The sequence below is a fragment of the Terrapene carolina genome, unplaced genomic scaffold (genome assembly GCF_002925995.2).
Source record: "Terrapene carolina triunguis isolate 2854851 unplaced genomic scaffold, T_m_triunguis-2.0 Scaffold96, whole genome shotgun sequence".
NCBI classification, from domain to species: domain Eukaryota; kingdom Metazoa; phylum Chordata; order Testudines; family Emydidae; genus Terrapene; species Terrapene triunguis.
The window spans coordinates 11153944-11180317 of NW_020664447.1; the positions used below are offsets into that span (position 1 = coordinate 11153944).

General features: G+C 40.8%; 1 protein-coding gene across 1 annotated transcript in view; it reads right to left on the bottom strand.

Moving 5' to 3' along the window:
* EIF3M (eukaryotic translation initiation factor 3 subunit M) overlaps positions 1–22143 on the bottom strand; it is a 28082-nt gene extending 5939 nt beyond the window's left edge. Inside the window, exons 1-8 of the mRNA XM_024211460.2 lie at positions 22102–22143; positions 19739–19871; positions 17001–17139; positions 16092–16215; positions 15378–15472; positions 8078–8161; positions 4032–4131; positions 3308–3389 (exon numbers count right to left, since the gene is read on the bottom strand). Of these exons, the coding sequence (XP_024067228.1) occupies positions 3308–3389; positions 4032–4131; positions 8078–8161; positions 15378–15472; positions 16092–16215; positions 17001–17139; positions 19739–19871; positions 22102–22143 (799 nt within the window). The remainder of the gene's footprint in view (positions 1–3307; positions 3390–4031; positions 4132–8077; positions 8162–15377; positions 15473–16091; positions 16216–17000; positions 17140–19738; positions 19872–22101) is intronic.
* Between the last annotated feature and the right edge of the window lie 4231 nt (positions 22144–26374).

Sequence of the window (26374 nt, forward strand, 5' to 3'; positions counted from 1 at the left end):
CGTTATAGGTGAAACTGCATTATATCGAACTTGCTTTGATCCGCCAGAGTGCGCAGCCCCGCCCCCCCGGAGCACTGCTTTACCGCGTTATATCCGAATTCGTGTTATATTAGGTCGCGTTATATCAGGGTAGAGGTGTATTTTGGTTAAAAAGATCACCTTCCCTAATCAAAATAGTTATACAGGCCAAACTTTAGGACAGACCAAAGCCGTACTATTATCTGAATCAAAAGTTTTGCAGGGTTTATAAATACAGAACACGTAAAAGATCTGCTCAGTGATTTAAAAATCTAAACAATTTCAGATGTGTATATGAAAAAATGCTTTGGTATCAAATTATTTAAAAATTAATGCATTTTTTTAAATTCTGCATACAGAGCACTCTTCAGAAGCCAGGATGAAACCATTATGCTTGTAGACTGACTACTGGTATCAAGGCTCTGAGCCATAACAGCATGGTAGTATGGCATCCATAGTTATAAGGCAGGAGGTGAGAGGATCCCTTACTGGTCTAGATGATACCCCAAACGTCACAGTAGACCAAGCCTTATAAAATCTTTTGCATTGTTTTCTTAGAGAATACACAAAAGATGTGCTCAGTGATTTAAAATTTAAATCTAAACAATTTTGGTTCTGCATATAAAAAATGCTTTTGTATCAAATTATTTAAAAGTTAATGCATTTTTTGAAATTATGCATCTAAAGCACTCTTCAGCAGAAGTTGGTGAATTTTCTTAAGGTATCCCATGTTCCCAAAATGAAGCACATTCCAGGGGTGTCTTGCCAAGATGAGGGCTTCACTCCAGCACCTCAAATGTGAATTTATATTTTGTTATCCTAACTGTTTTGGAATTCTGGACAAACATCCTTTTAAAGCTCTATTTCTGATGCCTGTAAGAGAACTCTCTCATTCAGTCTTATAACATACAACTTATGACAAGTTAACTGTTCAACTACCTCACAATATAAAAAGTGTAACGTGTCACAGTAACCTTCTCCCCCGTCCCCTGCTGTTATTCATTGTAATTATTGTGTAACTGACATTGCCAGGTTATTGGGAGAAGTTACATGAGCACTAATGTAATGAAGTAAAAGCTGTGGGATTATTTTGTAAATGTATAACTATTCAGAAGAGTGCAGAGAGAAGAGTTAGCTCTGCTCAATAATTCTTTGTGCTCTGTAACCCATTTTTAAAATGCGTTCTTAACGGAAGCTATCAGCCCTTTAGTACACAAGCACAAGCCACACTGTATTAAAAAAATGGAACACAGGAATTACTATACTGAATTAGGTTATTGATGGATCTCATCTGGCACCACATCTCCATCAATGACCAGCAAGAACTGCTTCAGAAGAAGGTGTAAACCCTTCAAAAACTAACAATTATGCAATAGCATGCCCATGGAGTAGCTTATTCCTAATCCCAGGTAGCTGTTTTATGTCCTGCAACATGAGGATTAAATTTCCCTTTGAATTTTTTATTAAAACTATAGATGCTCTTATGGATAAATGTCTACTACTTGACGCATTCTTGTGGCAGTGAGTACCACAGATTAGTTGTGTGGTTAAAAAAAAAATCTATTTGCTTTTATGATTTTAAAATTGGTTTCATTTTAATTGTTTGACTGCCCGCCTACATTTGCACTCATTTATATTATATGCTTATTCTCATTTAAGAAACTGGAATCCTAATATTTCAGCCCAATCTATCTTCTACAATAAGGGAGTGGAACACAGTGTATGCTTTGATGCATGGATTGTATAAAAAATTAAGTGAATTAAATGTCAAATTTAAAAAACCTTTTATGTATCTGGCCCTCTCCATAACCATTTAGATTCTCAAGACCAACTGGTTTGCTTGAAAACATCCGTTCCTGAGCTGAATATGAAAAAAAATGACACTGCTTTGAAGCTTCATAGTCATTACTGAGATAACTATCCATTTAAATCATACTAAGACTTAACTTGACCATCACAAAACTAATATAAGTTTTCCTCCTCTTAAAGCCACCAGACAATTAGTTGTTTATGCTCAGGAACAAGTCAATTTTCTGACCCCCATTCAGGTATTTAATTACTACATTGATACTTCATAAATTTTAGTTTGCTTCAATTCAGCTTAGCACTATCATATGTAAACAAATGTTTAGAGCAGGGGTAGTCAATTATTTTTTGTCAAGGTCCAAATTTCTTGGTCAAGGTATAGTCAAGGTCCAGACTCCAAAGAAAATAATAAAACAATAATGATAAGAAGTAGTAAATAAAAATATTTCGGGGTCCATTCAAAAGCATCTGGTGATCCGGATTCGGCACACAGCCTGCCTATTGATTACCACTGGTTTAGAATGCCACAAATTTCAAATTCTTGTACAACAGAGAAGTGTTACCAACAGGTTTTTTAAGGACTCCATTACAATTATACCTAATTACAATTAACACCACCTATGAAACACAGTACCTGAATAGTAGATAAAAGAAATCAATCAAAAAATGTATTAAAGCAAGTACCAGGAAAACGTATTAAGATGTCTTACATGGGATTGCTTGTACATGAAGTTGACAAGCACAGTATTTGCTGCTAGAGAAAGGAATGTATGAGCTCAAGACAAACTGTAGCCTTGTCGCAAGATGGATGGCTAGCTAAGAGGTCTTAACCTCAATGAATAAAGAACTTGTGGCAAAGGCCCCAAAGTTTAAACTGGGGTGAGGAAAGGAGACAGGTAATATTAACTTGTTCTAGCTAAGAATAAGCCACAATTAAATGTACCTCCAAAGTCATTGAGAAAGACTTTCTAAATACATCTCTATCCCGATATAAGGCTGTCCTCAGGAGCCAAAAAATCTTACCACGTTATAGGTGAAACTGCATTATATTGAACTTGCTTTGATCCGCCGGAGCATGCAGCCCCCCCCCAAGCGCTGCTTTACCGCGTTATATCCGAATTGGTGTTATATCGGGTCGGGTTATATCGGGGTAGAGGTGTATCTATAATTAAAGCCTAGTACCTGTTAGGTTCAGTAGCCATCTGCCTCTTTGCGGACATCACTATACTCTCTATACACATAAACCAGTAAGCTGTAATGTAGGGCACAGGCAGGACAGGGAAGTGTGCCACAATTTATAATTCTACAACAGTTGTCAAAGCGCAGACACTGAGCATAATAAGGGATGCCAGGCAACTTTTAAAATTAAAAAGAAAAAAGATTAAGCTTTGAACCGACTGAGCAGGGAAGGCCTTTGAAAGTTCCAATCTAAAGCCATGGAAAGAGTACTAGAAAGTCAGAAATGCAATCATTTAAAACTTACCAAGTGAGTCAATGAAGTCTTTGTTGTTCTGATAAAACTTGACGTAGGATGCTAATTTTGCACTTACAAAAATGGTCAAAAGCTAAAGAGAAGAAGGAAAACCTCAAATATAAAAACAGTTTAACTAAATTTCATTACAGTCAAACTGAACAGGTACCTCATGAGCATTTGCACTGAAGGCACATGAAAAGATCAGATGCAGTTTAATGAATCTCTCTGAATGTACTTACAAAATGCAAATGGCATCAGAAAAAAAAAAAAAAGAACGAAGTTAACCATTTAGGGCCAACATTTGCCTCTAGATAATGACCACTCCCACTAACTTCAAAATGGACAATTTGTCTTGAGCTTGTTTTCCCAGGCCCTACTTCTGACTTCAAAGGCAGTTGGTGCCTATGTATCTAATGGCAAAATTTGGATCTTAGTGACAAGACTTCCTTACCCAAAGTGCACTTGCTTTAGTGATTATCTGTGAAGATCATATTCATCATCTTAAATTAGAGTTGTACCTTGTTCTTACAATTAGTCTAAGGAAACAAATTGCAAATAATTTTGTAAATTAATCCCTTGCTCAAGCATCTCTTGCAGTCCAATGGTCATTGTTCCTGCATAGGATACAGCTGAAGTAAGTCAACTTCAAAATAGATCAAATCAACGAAGAAAAAAAAAAAAGCCCACTGCAGGAGATGTCAAAACAACTTGTCTGAAAAACAAAGTTACTTACATCATGGATAAGTTCTCCTTCCAAAAATTTCACTGGTTTTAAGGCAAGAAGGTGGTCGAAGAGAAAGGTATTTGGGTCCTTCAGTGCTCGGACAATACATCTAGTTAGAGAAGGAAAGTACACATGGGTTACAATAAATAAATGCACTGCCAATTAAATTATAATAGAATTTAATGTGCACTTCCACAGTGCTTTCTAGTGAATCTCAAAATGCTTACCAAATTATTCATAAACAATAGGCTCGCATCACCATTGTGAATATGGAAGTATTTTTAATCCCCATTTTAAAGAAGGGGAAAACAAAGTCTCAGTGATTTGTCCAATATCATAAAGAAAACCTAAGTCAGAGCATAAAAAAGGAACCAGATCAAATCTTCTTAACCTGTGCTTTAGCTATATGCTTGGTTTTTATTCCCTTACGTAATTTAAATGATTAAAGATGGGTAAATTATCTTTAATATCACCTATAAGCTTCATAGAACCAAGTCACTTTGGGAAGATGGATTAGACTCAGACATGTGACACAAAGCAGAACAAACACCAAGAAGCTTAAACATACTAAGGTTCATAATTTACTAGTTGCAGCTAAAAACTTTAAACAGTCCTATAAAGTTTCTATAACTCCTGAAAAGACACTTTTTGTTAAACTGCATGCTTAGTAATTATATTTACAGGTAAGTAACCAACTTTTAGGATAGTATTAATATTACACTAGGGCTTAGCAGTCCCAGCAGAGGTTGTGATCCCATTGCATCAGGCACTTTTCATTTACTGTAAAAGACACATGCCTGGAAAAGCTCACAGTCTGAAAAAACAAGACAAATAAAACAAGTGGAAGCAAAGAAGTATTAGGATTATCCCACTTTACAGATAGAGAAGTGAGGCATAAAAAAATTAAGTGACTTGCCCAAGGTCACACAGGAAGTCTGAGATAGGGCAGGACTGATCCTAGATCTCCTGAATGCCTTAACCTCAAGGCCACCCCTCTCTTCACAACACTGGTAACAGGTAACAACAAAAGTACTTGGCCACCAGACTGTAATACACAAGCGGAAACAAGTATTTGGTATGATAGTTTGGTCTGCACGTCTTTAGGGTATGGTTTTTGTATGTAGATATGGGTATTAAGTAAGTATGCAAATATTAATTCAGTAATATAAGCAGATCTGCTATCAATGATTACAGTTAAGATTGCCTAACACTCTCCATTATGAAAACTTATTTGCTCTAATTTTGCCAAACTTTAATCATTTTTGCTGAAAATCCCCATGCCAGGTCTCTTCCTCAGACTGAATCCCTCCCCTGCCCCCCTATTTCAGTGAAAACAGTTTAGCCATTTTAGAAAACAAGATTAAGAAAAATAGACAGTTTTGACAACGTTATCCCCCCAACCCAACTGTTTTGTTGATAAGCCCTAGTATTTCCATGCTTCGGAACAAGAACTTGAAACATGGCAGAGGAGAATCTTAGGGTCAGGGAGGTGCATTTCTACTGTTCCTGTGAAAACTAACAGAACTGGCAGAGTTAAAAGACTGAAAAAAATCACAATTTGCACATGCTCAGTAGAGCTTGTTAGATAGTGCTAAAATCTCCAAACATGCTAACTAAACTGAGCATGCTCCTAGCCTCCCCACTGAGCATTTTGGAAGGCAGAGACCAAGATGGGTTGGGCTGGAAATCAGGAGGAGACCATGAGTTAATTCTGGTTATCCCACTGGTAGTTACTAATTCTGTGCACTTTGCAGCCATTATTGCTGAGCAAGGCCTCACATCTCTAACTTAGGAGGCAGTCAGGCAACATTCACTCATTTTACAAATAAGGTAACAGATGCTGTACTTTAAAAAAAAAAAAGTTTGCTTTTTATGAGAGGGGGGAATTACCTAAAAATGCTACTTTAGAAAAACATTAAAGTTGAAAAGTCAAGCTCTCAAGAGTTAGAATTGCCAAAATCAAAGTTCTGTTACAAGCTTAATTAGGCCTCTCACATGTGCTACAATAAGTCTTTAATTACATGATCATGTGCTGTTTGTTCTACAGCATCCTTTAACCACATTCTAGGTCAGAAGTGGGCAAACTACAGCCCGGGGTCCACATCCAGCCTGCGGGACCATTCTCCCTTGCCCAGGACCGTTCTCCCCTGCCCCTGAGCTCCTGGCCCGGGAGGCTAGCCCCCGGCCCCTCCCCTGCTGGTCTCCCTCCCCCGCAGCCACAGCTCACTGTGCCACCAGTGCAATGCTCTGGGCGGCGAGCTCCTGGGGCAGCGCAGCTGCAGAGCCCGGCCTGACCTGGTGCTCTGTGCTGCACAGTGCGTGGCTGGCTCCAGCCGTGCGACGCGGCTGCCTGTCATGGTGCAGCCGCACCGCTACCCACCGGTGCTCCAGGCAGCACGGTAAGGGGGCAGGGAGCAGGGGAGGGGGGTTGGATAGAGGGCAGAGGAGTTCAGGGGGGTGGTCAGGAGCCAGGGGTGTAGATAGGGGTCAGGGTGGTCAGAGGGCAGGGGAACAGGGGGGTTGAATGGGGGCAGTCAGGGAGAAGGGGTGGTTGGATGGGGCAGAGGTCCCGGGGGGGCAGTCAGGAAGGAGAGGAGGGGTTGGATGGGGCAACGGGAGGCAGTCAGGGGTGGGGGTTCCGGGAGCGGTCAGGGGACAGGGAGAAGGGGTGGTTGGATGGGGCAGGGGTCCCGGAGGGGCAGTCAGGAAGGAGAGGTGGTGTTGGATGGGGCGGTGAGTGGCAGTTAGGGGCCAGGGGGGGTTGGATGGGGCAGGAGTCCTGGGGGGGCCGTCAAGGGCGAGAAGCGGGGGGGTTGGATAGGGGGCGGGGGCTGGGCCACGCCTGCCTGTTTGGGGAGGCACAGCCTCCGCTAACTAGCCCTCCATACAATTTCTGAAACCCGATGCGGCCCTCAGGCCAAAAAGTTTGCCCGCCCCTGTTCTAGGTGAAGGATTTTCTAGTGATCCATAGTGTGGTGATCCATGTAGTTGCTCCTGTTAATATTCTAAATTTAAATAACTTTATTGAGTAGATCTGAGGGAGTGCTACAGTCCCCAAATGTAATAATGTTATCACATACATCAAAAGTTTTTGTTAGCTTTTATGTATGTGTGACTAAAATGTTTAAATCTGTGGGTACTCACAGAATATGGGCATGGGGTGACCTATTTGCTCATACTCTCCAGAAGATGTTAGGGTTCAATTCATTTAAACAAAACTGAACAACAGCATCCACTGCAAAAAATTAACTTCCTCAATTTATTGTATAAGACTCAATGTATGGTAATTTACTCAGTGAGAGCAATGAAGGTGACCAAAAGGTACTACTTAAAAGTATCCCATAACAATAAGACACAGCACTGAATGAACTCAATAGCAAGGACGACACTTTTCACAACATTTTGAATATAACCTTTATAACCTTGTGGGAGAGAGAGCTCAGTGGTTTGAGCATTGGCCTACTAAACCCAGGGTTGTGAGTTCAATCCTTGAGGGCGCCATTTAAGGATCTGGGGCAAAAATCTGTCTGGGGATTAGTCCTGCTTTGAGCAGGGGGTTGGACTAGATGACCTCCTCAGGTCCCTTCCAACCCTGATATTCTATTCTATTCTGAACCTTCTTTCCGTGTTACCCAAAGCCATGGAATGGTGTCTTGTTCTCCATGAGACCTCCCAACATACCCTCTTGGGAGTGGGGAAGGCTCAGAAAAATGGCCTTTTATAAAAAGTAGATCATTTTAAAGCGTATTTCATATAAAGTAACCTTCGTAAAACCATTCCCTCTGCTGCCCACAAGTACTTCCTGACCTCTAACCCTCTAGCAACAGGCCAGCACAATCCTGTGTGGTTTGAGACCAACAGAATATTGAAAGGTAGGAAGACTCGCAGAGGAATCAGCTGAACATGCTTTGTGGGGTTTAGTGAAGTTTTGGCATTTAAAAGTCAGTTGTGCAACTGACTGTTCAATGCTCTCATTATTTGGGGCGCTCAGCACATAACCATACAATTACTGCATTACAAGTCACCTTCAAGGAAATCCAAGAGTTTCATATTACCTGTGAGCATCAACTCTAGCCTGGGAAGCATTATCCTCTGTGTAACTTCCCAACAGTTCCACCATTACTTTGGCTGCAGAGTCACTATGGGGGGAAGGGAGAGAAAAAAAGTGTTACCTCAGGAATGCTTAAAAATAATTACAAGCTACTCAAATATTTAAATAACTCCATTATGAAGTTATAGTTCACCTGAAATTGTATTTGAAAGGATGTGGATGATCAATTTTAATTGCAGTGAAGAGGACAAATTAGCTAAATGTATTCATTCAATTGTGGTTTTACAAAATGTTTATCTTCACCCTTCATTTCATTCTCTTAAATTGATAAATTACCTGCTAGTTATGGAAAGCTTTCCTAGCCGGGAACCGCTTTATGTGATTCACTAGAATACTCTTCTTACACACATCTGGATCTAATCACTGCAGAATAAGTAGTACTGCACAGTTTACTTCAAAATGCAAGATGGCATATTTAAAGATCATTTATGGTCAGAAAAGTGACTATGTAAAAGCAGCACCTTCTTACTTAACAGATCTGTTCTGTGAGCATTCAGAATGACATCTACTGACATTAGTGTCAAAATTAAGTTTTTACTACATTTTGCTCATGTAAACCCAGCAAAGCGAATAAAGCTGAGAGTGAGCCAGATTGTTCTCTCACTCATATTCACACAATTAAGTTCCAATTGCAAAATTTTTATTATTGGTCATGATGTGGAAGTCAGAAAGAACTCAGCTTTGGTTTGCCAGGCTTACTTTTAGAAAAAAATCTTTACAAGTAAACTGAGTAAAACTTGATATGGAAAGCTGTGGTCTTGTCTACATTGAAGGTTTTGGTGGGTTTTTTTGTGTGGGTTTTTTACAACATCCTACCAGTGCTATCAACAATGGAAATGCTACTGCAGACCAGTTCCTAATTAGATGATGGAGTAGTAAACACACCAGTGATTGATGTATATGCTAGTGATTTCACTACTGCTAGCTGTAGTGAAGCCACCAACTGCTGGAGGTTTCACAAAAGCTTCAGCATAGACCAATATAATACCATTTCTATAGTCACCTTTCAGAAGGAATAACTACACTATCAAAATAAGAGACTAGCGGTTTTCCACATGGACAGAAGGTTTGACCTTTTCTTTAATGACGCAAACTTTCTGAATGAGTCACTGAGACCTGGACAACATTACCAATAACAGAATTTAACCAGTTTTGTGTTCTCTACCCATAAAATCACTAACAAGTCTCTCCTGGAACTATCTTACTACTTACTTTGAAGGGGCTAATCTACATTTGGAACCAAATCTCAGTCAGGAGGATACTAATTCATGCACTTTTCTGAAAAGTGTCTAATACGTTCATGAAAAAGATTCCTTTTCCCCTCCTTCCCTCTACACATAACACCGGGGCTCCCTTCACTATCAGCTCTATTTTGCCTGTTAGTAAGAAGCTCAAACTGATTATTCTAACCTTCAGAGTGTCAGAGTATTTTCGTAACATGAAAATCTGAACATTTCCTTTACAGCAATTCTAGGCACTGTGGATTTCCTTCTGTGATCCATTAGAATATCTGCAAATTTGTTCTTAAATGAAACAAGTAGACTTTTATGAATGGAAAGCCTCAAATTGCAAGCTTTAGCAGTATAATCAGCATTTAACTAGTTACATTTAACCATGAACTCTGAACAAGTCACAAAGGGCAGAAACCAAGTGATGAATCGTAACCACCCCTGGCAGTGTTGTGATACCAGCCACATATGGCTAGCCCATAGGGGGCTCAGGTGAGAGGTCTTTTAGTATTTTTATAGCACTGTTCTTTTTTGCATTATGTTATTAAGAAAAATAATATTCAAGAAGACACCTTGCAAAGCTGCCACTTATCAGAGCCTCTATAAGAAGAGGCTTCAAGCTCCCACAGAATTCTGGCATGATGGGAAGCAAGAGATAGCTGATTCAATCTGGAGATGGATCAAATGGGAAAACATCTCTTTTGCCCAAGGTGTTGTGTACGCAGCGGAATCTGTCACAGAACTGCTATTGCTGCAGAATTTTGTTCCATGATCAAAGCTTACTTTAAAAAAAAAAAAAGCCCTTTATGGTTGTGAATACAGTTGGTTCACCTTTGGAAAATCAACTGATGAAGTGCTGTCTACATAAGGGCTAGTCTACACACAAACTTGCACCAAAACAACAAAAGGTATGACTTAAAAGCTGATATAGGCGTTTACATGAATGTCTGCATGTGAACACTTATTTTGGAAGACCTGTTTGCATGTAGACTAGCCCTAAGGCAGTGTCTACATTAGAGATTTTTGCACTGGCAAAGGTACACCAACGCAGTACACAGCATAAGCCTCTAGTGAAGACACAATGAACCAATTTAAGATGAGGTTTACTGTGTGTAGACAACCTGAAATAATGGCTGAGAAGCATGAACTGCCCCATGCATCTCAGAAAGCTGCTACCTATAAAACCTAGTTATGAAAATTTAGGCCTTGCCTTCACTGCTAAAAAACGTACGTTTTTACTAAAGCACATGAGAAATCGTGAGTTACACACTGAAGACTAGATACTTTAGTTTTAACATCGGGCAAACTTGCTGAGGTCAGCCCTATACATGCATCTATTTTAGCAGCAAAGACAAGGACTCAAATGTCAACAATGTTAACTATTTCATTGCTGATCATTTTAATAGACACATCCAGCTAGTGTGTTTATCTCAAACTGCCTCCTACAACTTCCCAGCTGCCAAAAGCGCTGACATTTTCCACCCACCTGCCAAGATTTCCAGTTTCTCCACTGATAATTTATTTTCATTTCTGAGCACTTTGAAAGTGAAAAAATTAGAAACTAAATTAAAATGAAAACTCATGAAAAATACTGTTCTGGTTGTAATATTTTCATATTTAACAAAACTCTATTTTGAATTGATCTGATCTGCTGCAGAATTTAGGACCAGCCTTGCTCTTACCCTTGCTATAGGGCATTTAGCTCATTTGAGAGAAAATATTTGCTGCTCACTTTTTAGAAAACAAAGGAGTTTTCACTCCTGTACTTCTAGAAAATGTCAAATTGAGAATTTCAAGAAATTAAACTCCCCTCTCCTCCAGTCTTTTACATTCCCTTAGAAAAAGTATTGCAGACATTTCTGCCCTATTTAATTCAGTTCAATTTTGGATGCGGAACGTGGCAACATACGTGGCAACGTTTTATAAAAGCTCTCTACTATGCCATATATCTCCTGTGTTATGCACACATTTTTAATATTCTTCTAGCAAGACAACCCAGGCAAATACTTTCAGCTGCACTAGCCAATCTAGATGTATGATTAGTCAAAAAGTCAATGGGAAGGAGGTAGCTGAAACCAGGTATAACAGAGAGGTGAGAATGGGAACAGAGTATACGGGGGGGTTAAACAAGATTTGGAAATCACAAGTCCCTCTACATTTTAAAAATTCAGTGGGAGGATATAACTAATGATCTTGCAAGATCGGTGCTGAGTACTTCCTTGGGAGCACCAGCAGACTGGAAGAGAAGAGAGTCTGCTATGCCTAGCAGTTTCACTCTGCTACAGCTGGGAAAGTGCTATGTGCAGCAGCAACTAAGGCACAAAGCTCTACTGGACAATCTCTGCAGGAAGAGGCACAAAGAACAGGGGGGGAAAAATTCAGCTACCAATAAAGATCTCAGAAATAAGGCAACCCCTGCCATCTTCCAATTTTCCTCAGTTCACTGTGGAAAAATTAATATTGTTTTCTTACTCCAAGGATTCCCGATGATTCTTGAACATTAGAAATAGGAGACTTCCACCAAAAAGTAGCAGGAGAGGTCTCCATAAAGCAAATTCTCACTTATTACTGTGGGATGGAAGTGTGCATGTTAAACATCTGTATTTAAAGTAGCCTTCAGAAGTTACTGAAACTGTACACTCTATGGTCATGCACTATGGAAGATCCATTAGCTATACATATCAATCCATCTTACAACAGCCGGTGAGAAATCAGAAAGTTAATAAATAATTATTTCTCCATGTCCTTTGTTTATAAACAGACAAAGTAATTGAAGTATGTCTTTATCACTTCATTTTTCCATTCCCATTTATCTTTTCATACTGCTAGGTCTAGCAACATTCCTGAATGCTAAGGCTGGAATGCTGCTTTGAGTTTCCCAGAGTATTGCAGATAGTGCCTGCCCGTTGATCCAGGAGAATGATCTGGGTCAAAGGTCACTCATTTTCCTTCCCCTAAGAAGAGTAAGATGCTCTGAAAAATCATCCTATTGATTGCAAACTCTGCACTGACCCAGATGATAGTACCATGTTTGTTGTATTTTATATTTTTTTTTTTTTTTTTTTTTTTTTTTGTTGATTTTTTTTTTTTTTTTTTTTTTTTTTTTTTTACACAATTTTGGTAGTAAAGTGGAATACATTACCAAAAACAAGACAATTTAAAGAAAATTAATTCATATACAGATTTGATAACTAGCCAAGTTAGAAAACGGTTAACTGTTTAAAAGACACAACTGGAGCCAATTTGTTAACTTCCTCTTCAATTCAAAGATCTACAGGTGGAATTTGAAAACGATAATGGAAAAGCAAGCTAGTTCAATTGCAAATAGCTTTTCTTTTAATTAGATGACTTAAATGGATGATCCTTTTTATCTTGGCTTATTTTTAACAACATTTGTAATAAGCTAATTATTGTTTTGCTTTAGAAAAACATAGGGCTCTATAATTCAATTGGTGGAATGAGAAGTTTTTACAGAGTAGAAATGTATATTAACTTAGTACTTTTCAAACATAAAGCATACACTCTTCATTACATACAAGGTCTTTGGTTAACCTCTCAAAGAATGTGTAAGTATTATTTTGGCCACCTGAGAGCTGCTATATAGTCTCATCCGTGCAAAAGTATTCTAGTGAAAATGGCTGAATGAGTAAGAAGTTGAATGAAGGTTACACCTCAGATCTCTGGCTACAGTGAAGCCAATTTTACACCACAGTATCATTGTAAATCATCCCTGATACCAGCTTAGCCACTCTTGGGAGCCTTACCCCAATTTAGGGCAGGATCCCCTGAGTGAGAGCCAACATAGCCACTTCCCAACATCCATGACCAGTGGAACCCATGAGTAGTTGATCCCTGTTTGCCATATGTGAAATCTAGCAGTTTATACAAACTGAAAACCATTCCTCTCAACGATTTATTTAAATACAGTATTTTTTTCCCTTCTTCTTGCAGCAGGCAAGTAGCAAAAACCACCACAACCATGCTGCCCTTCCAAAAAGCTGACCAAAACCTCAAACCTTTAGTTAAAAATATTTTAATAACCTCAAGTCCTTTTTAATTAAGTGAGGGGAAGGGATACCAAGTGTGTGCATAATATTCTGACATGGTGTCAAGTATCGGGGGTAGCCGTGTTAGTCTGTATCCACAAAAACAAGAAGGAATCGGGTAATCTGAAGAAGTGAGGTTTTTTACCCACAAAAGCTTATGCCCAAATAAATCTGTTGACTGGACTCTTTTTTTTAATAATATTCTGAGGTGTTGTGATAATAAACATATTAAAATAAGATGCCTGCTTGTCCACAAAGATAAAGAGGGTTGTCCATCTACATAAAGGAAGTGAGGAGTGTTAAAACCATACCAAAAATCCTGAAACTGTTGTGTAACAATTCCTTATTTAAATCTGAATGAAAAAAGTTTACTTTTGTGAAGGCAAGGTTTGTGCCTCTTGTTTATCCTTTCTTATCTGTAAATGTAAAGAGTTATGCTGACGTGTGCAAACAAAAGCTGCTGTCAATTTATTAACACTAAAATTAATTTGCAGGTAGACTGTACAGAATTACATAAGATGTCAAATTACCTTGGTCAGCCTAGTTCATTAGATCAAAGACTCCTATTATGGTCCCCAATGAGATTTTAAAACAATTCAGCAGGTATTATATTAACATTAATTTCCATGTCTAGTGCAAAGCTTTGTCTCAAAGGTAATGTTTATAACAGCAGACTGATTGTGATAACTTTGATTAATAGACACCCCCACACACACCAACTGAACAATAGAGATGGCACTACACGGAATTAAAACATCAAAGCTCAATTAAATAATAAACTTGGCATAATGCTATCATTTCTAGAAGGAAAGCAAAAGTTTTACTTTTGTAAGTTTATAGCTTTCAATCAACCCACTACTAACTTTAGTATCTTCTAAGATGGGGTGGGCAAACTTTTTGGCCCTAGGGCCACATCGGGTACAGAAATTCTATGGAGGGACGGATAGGGAAGGCTGGGGGAGGCTATGCCTCCCCAAACAGCGAGGCGTGGCCTGGCTCCCACCCCCTATCCAGCCCCCCAGAACCCCCACCCAACCCCGCCGCTCCCCACCCAACCTCCCCTGCTGCCCACCCCTGACTGCCTCCCGGGACTCCCGCATCATAACCAAACATCCCTGCTCCCCACCCCCTGACCACCTCCAGGACCCCCGCCCCATCCAATCTCCCTTGTTCCCCACCCCCTGACCGCCCCCCTATCCAATCCTCCCTGCTCTCCCCGCCCCACATTACCTGTGCGGTGGGGGAAAGGAGGGCTCAGTCCTTTCCCTGTGCGTTTCCCCTGCTCATTTGGCTGCTCTCCCCAGCAGTCTGGTAGGGCTTGCTACCTGTCTGGACTTGGCTGCTGGGAACAGGGGCCCAAGCATGCTGGAGGTGGAGCGGGGCCCTGGCTTGCTCTGCCCCTGTCCCTGGCAGCAGGGCCCACTCCCCTTGACTGCCCCCCCCCACGGAACTCTCCCTGCTCCCTGACCGTGCCACCCTGGAGCACCAGGTCTGGCAACGTTATAGCTGTGCCACCTGGCCGGAGCTGCAGCCACACTGCCCAGGCGCTGGGGGAACTGTGACTGCAAGGGAGGCAAGGAGAGAGGGGAGCAGAAGGGGAGTGGACAGGGACTAGCCTCCGCCCCACTCACTGCGCTGCCGGGGAGTTGGGCTGGCTCCTCCGCAAGCCTGTCCTGACCTTGCTCCCTGGCAGGAGCTCGGGGGCCCGAGGGAAGGGTACTGCGGGCCGGATGTGGCCTGCAGGCCATAGTTTGCCCCCCTATGTTCTAAGAGAAAACGTTTTAACTTAAAATTAAAAGAGCTCTTAAATATTAGTCTAAGATGTAATAAAAGTACGTCCAGATGTATTTGATGAGATTTAAAAGATTTACAGTAAAGAATAGTGTAATGAAAAACTATTTCCCCCCAAATCTCACACTATATACTAATTTAAAACTACTGAAATAGTCTCTTATTTAACTCAACATACCTCTTCTTGCAGTCCACCAGTGCATCATATAGCAGTCTCAGAAGAGTATGTTTTTTCTCTGTGCTGAGATTCCAGTCAGAAATCCACTTTCGAACCTACATAGAAAACAATTCAAAAAGAAGTGCTACTAACGTTTTCTGAAGAGTAATCTGACTTAACGTTAGAACTACAAACACTGCCCACTTAAACATGATCCAAACTCTCCCGAAGAGGAAAAAGAATGATGGAAAGGATCTTTCCCAGAGATCCCTGTCTGGCTCTTCTGGGTATTCACTCCACAGTCCAAAATCAGGAAAGTGCACCACTGCAGGGCCCCAAATCAGTACCTCGCACCCTCTTCCTAAAGGAGGAGAGTGGGCGTACAAATCTCCACCTCCATAGTGAGGGACATCAAACTAATGTCCCAAAGCTGGTTACAGCACTTTTTCCACACCCTGCATATTCAAACAAAGCTCAGACAGATCTGATGTGTTTAACATCAAGGAGAGAGGTTTACTTTCTAGTTTGTTGTGAAGAGCAGTTTGACTTCGATTGTAGGGACAAAAAAAACTTTTAAAAGGTCAAAAACCTCACAATTAAAAATTTGCTTTTTATTCCAATTGAGCTTGACAATTTTTAATAGTGACAGCCACTATGTATTACCTCTGACTACCCTTTAACAACAGACGGCATACAGTTAATATAGAAAATAACTAGTGACACCACATCAATTACCTGATCTAGTTCAGTTGGAATGTACTGAATGGCACCACATGCTGAGGCCACTTTAATAAGGCTGCAGTAGACTGTGTATCTCACAGGAGTATTCTTATCCATACCATGGAAGAGATTGCTCAGCCTAAACCACAAAGAACAAATCAATTAACCCTAGCAGGTTTGGCAATTAATGAGGTGAATGTGCACAGACATCAATGTGTCCACTGACGTGTACTAGCATATAAAATCTGTCTAACCACCATTAGAGCCCTGTGTGGATACAAAATTTATATCCGCAGATATCCGCGGAGATGCAGGGCTCTGGGGGGGGCCATGGCCAACGACTGGGTCAGGAACTGCAGCAGCAAAAGCAGCAATATGTTGGGCCACCACTTGTAAGAGCCAGCACCCAGCCTGGGCAGCTCCTCCGGCGTGGCTGGGCCGTCCCCAACCCCATCCATTGAGCCAGGCACCAGGCTCACAAGCAGCTGTCCCTGATCGCAATAGTGTGTGCAAGCCGCTTGCACACACTCAGACAGGAATGTGCGAGTTAGCCACAGATGTAAATTTTGTATCCGCACAGGGCTCTAACCACAATCATCTCACTGCTAGGACAGAGATGATAATGGCTTACTGCTTTATAGCACCTTGCATCAGAGGATCTCAAAGCTCTCTAAAAACATTAATAAATTCAGCCTCAGAATAACCCAGTGAGGTAGGTAGGTATCCCCATTTGTACATAAGGGGAAAAGAGGCAAAAAGGTGACAAAAAATGCAAAGGTCACACATGCACAAACTTTCAATAGAAGGGCCTGTACTTAAAAACAAAAAACAAACCAAAACATACACACATGACTATCCCTCCTCCTGAAAGGAAGGATATTTTATAAAATATTTTAGTCCCCCTGATCCCTAGGGGATACTTACAGCTGCAGCCTCAGAGATGGACGCTCACCTTCCCGAAATTTTACCAACTTCTCACACAGGCTTTCAATCAAAGCTTCTTGTTTGTCAGGTTCCAGGATAAGAAGCAGAGATACTACACTGTTCATTACACTTTCAACATCTACACATAAACAAAACATGCATCAACTTAACACTGCAGGCAACAATTAGTTCATCAGTGCTAGAAATACTCCTGCCACAAATGCTTATTTTCTCTCAGCAAGACATACTGGAAAAGGGCAATTCCAGCCACAAAGGCTTTTTACAAAATCAGTTATTAAACTGGACAGTATAGTATGTGTGACTGCAGCTCAGTTTAACCTGCAATTCCCTATCAGCATATCTCAACCCTATTTATTTTCCAGTTCTAAGGTGGAAAGAGAATTTGTTCTCATGACATCAATCTCAATATTTTATGGGAAGCCAATGTAAATTTCAAGGTCTCCATCCCTATCTTCAAACACTCAATGGCTTGGGTTCAGCACATCTAAAAGATTGCCTAAAATTTCAGAATGAGGACTGTGATCAACAACTCTGTATCTCAGGCACAATGGTACTTTATCACAAGGGTAAAGCTGATCTGCCACAGACAAAGCTTTTTCAGGAGTCAGTCCCAGACCGTAGAACGAACTCCCACAGAAACTAAGGACCATCAATAAAGCTAATTTCCTCTGCAAGTGCAAGGTGCACTTTGACTTGTCTGCTCTAACAAACATACAGTGACATGTCTATACCTATTTAAAAAAACGTACCAAAACACTACACTGCAAACACAATTCCCCCCACCACACCATCACTCCCCTCCCGGGGAGAAGATAAGAAAAAATTAACTACATTTGACAAATGTTCATTACATTGCTTAGCGCACAACTGAAAGGCACTCAAATAATACAGTGATAAGAGCTGTACAAGAACCTACAAAGAATATAATTCTCATTGAGACTGCCAACAAGGGTGCAGTTTGTGCTATGGACACCTTCTCATGACAGCACAGACCCAAGAGCACCTTGGTCACTGAGCAGCCAAGAGTTTGCAACAACTTTCCATCACTAGCTACACTGGCCAGCAAATCCCCTGGTTCGCCCAGTCCTTGCACAAACTAGTTTTAATCTCAAATACACTGATGTCCAATAAAAAGATCACTATAATATTCCAATTCACCAGATTCACTAGAATGCCAAAATGGAGATTAGCATTCCCAATGTTTAATTTCTGGGATTAACTGTACACCCCAAAAAGCAATGTAAAAAAAAATTATTAGCTTCCCCATGACAAGCATGGCAGACTATTATGAACATAATCTTCTCCAAATAAGGCTACTTCAGTTTAAAAAAGTATGGTCATTCAGGCTATAGAATTATGGGGCCTGTCCATATATTTTACATGCATTTGTCTGCTGCAAGATGCTAAATGATCAATATTCATAAATATTCATCCCTAAATGAATCCTCACCCTTTCAAATAAGACAGTCACATCAGCTATCTATTTTGTCACACCTAAAAGATATAGCCATATACAAAGAATCATTTAGAATATAGGATGCACAGAAACTCAGTTAAGGCTTCATAGTACACTTAATATTTACTGCAATTAGTACTGAATCCTGTCAAAAGGTCTCAGAAGACAATGTTAAATTTCTAGGGTAGAGTTAACTGATTTAGTTTACTCTCAACATTAACAGTTACTTGCATCAAATTTCTTCATTCTTCTTAAAGTTATGCTGCTACTTACTTGAATGGGGCCCCCTGCTCTTAACCAGCAACAAGTCTTATTTCACCACTATTTTTTTTTAATGGAAATTGGTGTTGTACATGATTAATCACCCATCTCAGACACAGTCCAAACTATATTTCTCATTTCTTCAAAAGGAACTGCATGTCATCAAGAGACAGGACTGAATAGAGGCACATTTTGTCTTGTTTAAACTACCACACTGAAGGAAACATTTCTTCACCACTGTGGGAAATTATGCCCTATTGTGGGTTAACAAGAGCCTGTTGTACTATAATATGTTGACACTTCTACTGAATACAGTCTGTTCATATATGAGTCTTTATGTAGTGAAGGCCATGGAACAGGTCTCCAAACTTTGCCAACAGTTATCTGAGAGGGTGTCTGCCAACAGTTATCTGAGAGGGTGTCTGTGCAAGTGATTTATTTTGTCTTCTTTTGTGTCTGCATTATGCAGATTCAAAGAGAGGAGGGAAAGAATGGCTTAACTCCCACAGACCACTTCACCATATGCCGCAGAGACTAAACACTGCCTTACATGGCCTCTAAGTCTATTTGTGAATTTACACCAGCCAAGGACAGGGTGAGTATGGTATCACATCACTTTCACTGTAGGTGAATAACCTCAGTACACAGCAGTTTCTAAGTTCCCAGCTGGGATTCTTCTATTACTGACAAAAAATAATGTTCTTGTATAGGCTGGTCCCTTTAAAAATTTAGGGTGGGATTTTCAAAAACTCCCAGCACTGACCTAGCTCCCATTTAATTCAACAGGCATTTTACCACTGACTTCAAATGAGCACAACACTGAACACTTTTGAAAATCCTTCTTAATGCATAATGAGCTTCCTATGAGTACTATCACTCTTGGTCTCTCTGCCATGCAAGTGCTCTGTGTAACTCAAGGTGACGCACAAGCTCAGTCATCATAAAGTTCCTGAGTATGCTAATCAAGAATATCCATACCAAGACTTTCAAAGACACAAACCTTTATCATCTTCCTTTAGACATACATCACAGACTTCAATAATCTGAGCCAAGTCAATGTGAAGTCCACCTTCAGAGTTCTCTTCAGAGATCTCAGCTCCTTTAGATTTCAGATAAGCTCGAAGTTCTGCAGCCTTTTAAAGAAATAAAGAAACTAATATAAATGTACATACTACTAGCAACAGCTTATTGGCTGTCTTCACTTGAATGAAAAGGTGTGCTTTTAACTCAAATTAGCCAACTTGAGGTAAAATCCTAGTAAAAAGCAAGACAGTTTGTACTTTTCACATGAGTTAGCTGGTTCCCTCATAGTCTTGTGTGAAAACTACAAATACCTTGCCTTCTCTAGGATTTTACCTCAAATTAGCTAACAAGCTGAGAACACATCTCTTCCCTGGTGACAAGGCCTATACCGTAACTTTATAATCCAACACTTTACTAAATGACTGAATATAAGCTCTTTGAAGCCATACGTTTGTACAGCAACTAGCACCATGGGGCCCTGATCTGATCGAGATCTTTAGGTGCTAGTGCAATACAAAGATAAATGCTTTAAAAAAATCTTTATGTCAAGGATCAAAATTAAATAAACATGGTATTTCTTAAGAAATAACTGGAAAGTACATTTCAGAACCCCACACTATATTAGAGAGGTTTTGGATTGAACATTTGAAGAACTGTTACTAGACAGTAGTGCACTTAGACATTCACGCCACAAATATCTAGTCTCTGTGGTTTGGGAGTATTTTCAATGTTTGTTTATTTTGCAGAACTTAAATATTTTTTTAAAAGCCTTCAGAAAGTGAGCAGGTGCTGGCATCCACAGACTGAAGCAATAGCTCAAAGATATGAGCTAACCCATAGCATGATGGCAATTTTAATACAAAGAAGGTTGAAAGAATAAAAGATGTAAGCAATGTCAGATATCTGACATTTCTCCTCAAAGTAGGACTCTAGGGGAGGAATTAAGGAAGGAGGGAGAAATAAAAGATGTTAGAGGCATGGGATTTGGGAGGAGGGGATTAAAAGACAATATTGGATAAAATAATTAATATTTGAACTAAGCAAAGACATAAGCAATTCATTACATTTAGTGTTCTAACTTATACTAACCCTGAGCAAAGTTTATTTTAAAGGGCCTCATGGAGTTCCCAAGCATTTTAATGGAACTTTTGCAATTTCCTATTCCCACAGTCTACAGAGCTCCAGCAGGCACAAGGTTAATATATCCCAGTATTCATTTAAAGAAAATGGTATGCAACATGTTCATCAGTGCTTCACTTATTTGTTTTCTAGTCTCAAGAAATGTTTTGTTTGTCTTGCAAATATTGTTTAGTCTTTAACAAAGAATGTAACACCCTATAATATTTGTAGATTAAATATCAGCAAAATGATATAAAACTGAACATTCCATTCAATACTATATATATATATATATATGCTTAGTGTCATCAAGCATTTCCTATTGCTGAGCCCTGTTAAAAAACTGCCTTATTTCATTTTAAAAGAGATTTCAGTAACAGAATGGTACAGGCAATAAAGTGCTCTAGGATCATCTGGGATAAAGAGTTATATAGCTCTGGTATATTATTAATTCTGACTTTAGAAAAGCTTTGTATGAAAAATCCACCATACCTCAAGCTCAGTGCACTGAGGTCCAGTACCAACTTCTAGCTATTAGGGTTAGGGCCATTCTGGGATGGATTGAAACTGACCACATCTGCAGTGTTGTTGTAGCCCTGTTGGTCCCAGGATATTAGAGACAAGGTAGGTGAAGCAATATCTTTCATTGGACCAACTACCGTAGGCGAGAAAGGCAAGCTTTCCAGCCACGCAGAGCTCTTCTTCAGGTCTTGTCTTTCTCACTAACAGAGGCTAGTTCAATAAGAGATATTACCTCACTCACCTTCTCTCGCTCTGGAACGGACCAGCCGACTACGGGGACACCGGCATGACGATTAGTTAACGCTTTCCAGCCCCACCCCCGTTCCGGGACAGGCCTGACGGCAGCCCAGCCCCCAACGCACGCCCGGGATCGGGGGTGTCCGCAGCACAAGCGACAGGGGCGGGCGGGAGTTTCTAGGGGCTTCCTGAGCGTCCCCCCCCCAGGCCGTTGGCAGCCAGGGCGCAGGGTCACTCGCTGCCCCCCGCCGCCGCGGCTGCTCCGGGCCCCTCGGCTTGACACTGGCTGGGTTGAGTCCGGGAGTCCGGCTCCGCCGCACAAGCCCGCCCGGCGCTGCCGGCTGCGGCGCCCCGCCCGGGACGTTGGGACACGCGGTGCGGGCCGGAGCCGGCACGGAGGAGGAGGGGCGGCTGCATCGCCCAAATCGCGGACACCCAGCGCGGCTTCCCCGGGCCCCTAACCTGATCCTCCTCGGTGATATCGATAAAGGCCGGGACGCTCATGGCCGCGACGGCTCTACTAGCTGGCCCGGAGAGAGCACGCCACCCGCACCGGAAAGATGGTGGTGCGTCACTTCCGGGACAGCGCACAGTCCGCTTCCGGGCTACTGGCCGCTCTGCCCCTCCCCCTGTGGGTACTGGCGGACACCAGCCAGTCAGCGGCCGAACCCCAGTGCAGGGCCCGGTACCCGCGGAGACACACCCCGGCTGTACGTGGTGCGGTAGCGCCCCGGCTCTGCGGTGGTTGTGTAAAGCCCCAGCTCCTGGAGTCCCGTGAGAGCCTCCGCATCCCTTAACCATTCTAGCCCGCGGGACAGCGGAGATAAGCGGGAAGACTTGAACCTTAGCGGCTCCAAAGGCAGAAGGAAAATGTAAACAGCCCAAGAGGCGTTGTGTGCATCGCACAGCCTTTGGGGCCTGATGGTCGTACACGGGGAGGTGACAGCACGGCATGCGTGATTTGCTCAAAGCCCACCACCAAACTAACCTTCCCAGAAGCCAAAGATATCCTCTTATCCCCCCGCAAGAAAGTATAGCCCTCCTCAAAGGCTAACGCCTGTGGTGATTCTCGCTCTACTTCTGAGCACACTTGGTTCCTCTACTTTACGCACTTCCCATCTGTAGCCCCACAAAGTCACAAATGCCTCCTCCTGACATTAGCCAAGCTGGCAATAATCAGTGGAGCAGAAGGATGTTCAGTGAGGAGATTCTTGTGATTGTGGTGCCTTCCTCCATTCCTTGGATCATTCATGCATCTGGGCCTGGTTCCTCTGCAGGGCATCCACTGACTCCTTTGCAGATCAGTGAGCATTGTCCCTTTCCAGACACCATCCAGTTCCCGCATTTTGTATTTATGAGTCATGACACCTGTCCCTATTCTCAGTTTTGTAATCCCAAGATTTCTGGGCTCAGTGGCTCCTCTCTCTTATGAGGTGGTGGGTCTTTCATTTTGGTGGACTTATGCCCACCCTTCTGAGACTTCAAATAGGCCCAGAACATAAGAACGGCCGTACTGGGTCAGACCAAAGGTCCATCTAGCCCAGTATCCTGTCTACCGACAGTGGCCAATGCCAGGTGCCCCAGAGAGAGTGAACCTAACAGGTAATGATCAAGTGATCTCTCTCCTGCCATCCATCTCCACCCTCCAACAGACAGAGGCTAGAGACACCATTCCTTACCCATCGTGGCTAATAGCCATTAATGGACTTAAACTCCATGAATTTATCCAGTTCTCTTTTAAACGCGGTTATAGTCCTAGCCTTCACAACCTCCTCAGGCAAGGAGTTCCACAAGTTGACTGTGCGCTGTGTGAAGAAGAACTTCCTTTTATTTGCTTTAAACCTGCTGCCCATTAATTTCATTTGGTGGCCCCTAGTTCTTGTATTATGGGAATAAGTAAATAACTTTTCCTTATCTACTTTCTCCACATCACTCATGATTTTATATACCTCTATCATATCCCCCCTTACTCTCCTCTTTTCCAAGCTGAAAAGTCCTAGCCTCTTTAATCTCTCCTCATATGGGACCCATTCCAAACCCCTAATCATTTTTGTTGCCCTTCTCTGAACCTTTTCTAGTGTCAGTATATCTTTTTTGAGATGAGGAGACCACATCTGTATGCAGTATTCAAGATGTGGTCGTACCATCGATTTATATAAGGGTAATAATATATTCTCTGTCTTATTCTCTATCCCCTTTTTAATGATTCCTAACATCCTGTTTGCTTTTTTGACCGCCTCTGCACACTGTGTGGACATCTTCAGAGAACTGTCCACGATGATTCCAAGATCTTTTTCCTGATTTGTTGTAGCTAAATTAGCCCCCATCATATTGTATGTATAGTTGGGGTTATTTTTCCCAATGTGCATTACTTTACATTTATCCACATTAAATTTCATTTGCCATTTTGTTGCCCAATCACTTAGTTTTGTGAGATCTTTTTGAAGTTCTTCACAGTCTGCTTTGGTCCTAACTATCTTGAGCAGTTTAGTATCATCTGCAAACTTTTCCACCTCACTTTTTACCCCTTTCTCCAGATCATTTATGAATAAGTAGAATAGGATTGTTCCTAGGACAGACCCTTGGGGAACACCACTAGTTACCCATCTCCAATGAGGTGGTCTTTTGATAAAGTATGAAGTGGGAGAGCACTCCTTCAGTCTTGCCAAATTACAGACCCCAAATTTAGGAGGTATTCAGCTTTCAAGTTGGTTTATTTAAATTAAAATGTATTTAAAGAATTCACAGTCAATAACATGACACAGTTTCAGGATCATCTGCAACATAATTTAAGGGTTCAAGATGCCTGATAATGTGGTACAGAATTCTGAGATAGTCGTAACCAGTCAATATAAAATTACAGACTGCTGAGATGGAGCGTTACTGCTTTACAATTTTTCTTCTTTTTTCCCAACCTCTTCCCTCTGGCCATTTCTAGGTGGGGAGGTTAAAGAGCTCACTGCGGCCTGTGTACACTATTCCTATTAACCAATCTTGGTTAAACAGGATTAGAGACCCAGATCCTCAAAGTTATGTAGGAAATCAGTAGGAGTTAGGCACCTAAATACCTTTGAGGCTCTGTGCTAAAGTGTATACCTATTCCAGTGTCTCTGATTTCCTCCTGCCATCATTCTAATCCTACCTAAGCGCTCTTTATCTGTCTTTCACAAGACTGCTATTCTATAGAGGCCACAATCTTCTGTTCTTGGTCCTCTGCTCTTTTGAACCATTTGTTCTTTTCTTGCTTGTCTTTTTGCCACCATTATAGCTACCACTTTTGTACTGATCATATTAAAGTATATGTGTCTTTTGACTCCTTTAGTTTTAGAATCCATTTTAATGTTTAGTAATCTTTTGTAACTAATAAACAATACTCTTCTGCTTATAGGTGCAAAACTGGTTCAGGAGGGATACTATCTACAGAGCTGAAGGATGATCTCATGATACTTGTCATGACAAACAAGAAATCCAACTGTACAGTAAGTTGCTGAAATTTAATCCTTCCGGGGGGTAAAATCCTGGCTAGAAAATCAATGACAAAACTCCCATTGTCTTCAGTAGGGCCAGGATTTCATCATAGCTCTTGATAAGCCTCTTGTGCTTCTCTTCTTTGTTATTGCTATCAATTTAGTTTTTTTAATTTCATTGGTTGTTGGTAGGCACTACTGAATAGATACACAACGAGGCAACATTACATTAAAAACAAAAGCAACAACAAAAAACTCTACCAAAACAAAACACTTCACTGCATATACAGTTCTCCTACTTGGGAAAGGATGAGAAAACAAATGGTATCTGACTGATGTTAGTCACATTGCTAATTGCACTTCTGGAAGGTGCCCTGATACCACACTGATGAGTGTCATATAAGAACCTATTTAGAATATCTTATATAAAATACTTGCTAACACTCAGAAGAATGTGTATATTTTAATCATTCATTTAGTCTATAGTTGAGCTGAAGATGCAAAAGTCAGATCCAGAAATGGATTGAAAACACTCAGAGTTCTGAGGTTTACAGGGATTTTGGTTCATCCCATTATAAAGATGGGGAAGATTGGCAAAATTCAGATTCTGATCCAGATCTGAGCTCAGACTTTGAACACTTTTTAAATATTGGAGTGGTCAGTATAAAGGTTTTGAGTCTATTTATTCATTATATTAAATGCTAGTTCAAAAATTAACTTTTTCTTGCCAGAAATTAGTTTCTGTATTTTTTCCCTGTCAGATGATTCTCATTATATGGTAAGAAAATGATAGGAATGATTAAACTCAATACCCCAGAAGAATAAATAGTGAGGCAATGTGATTAGAACTCAGTGCTGAAAGTCAGGTGTCTTGAGTTCTAATCCTAGCCTTTCCTGTGTGACCTTTTGTAAGTCACTTGATCTGTTTGTGCCTCAGTTTCCCATCTGTAAAATGAAGATATTATTTAACTAACTCTGTAAAGTACTTTGAGATCTTAAGATGATATATATCTATATATAGATATACATATATCTATATATATATATGCATTTTATAATTATTAATATTGTTCCCATTTTTATGTATAAAAAAGTCTGAAAGATTTTTCTTTTTACATTTTTTCCCAGAAAAGTTTTTTTTCGTCTATGTTTTACATTACAAATTAAAGGTGTACCTCTTCTGTTTTTCTTGGAAAACTCTAAGAACAGCTAGAGAACTAGTACATTTATGACATTACAGGTACTTTGGAAAGAACTTGATTAACTGA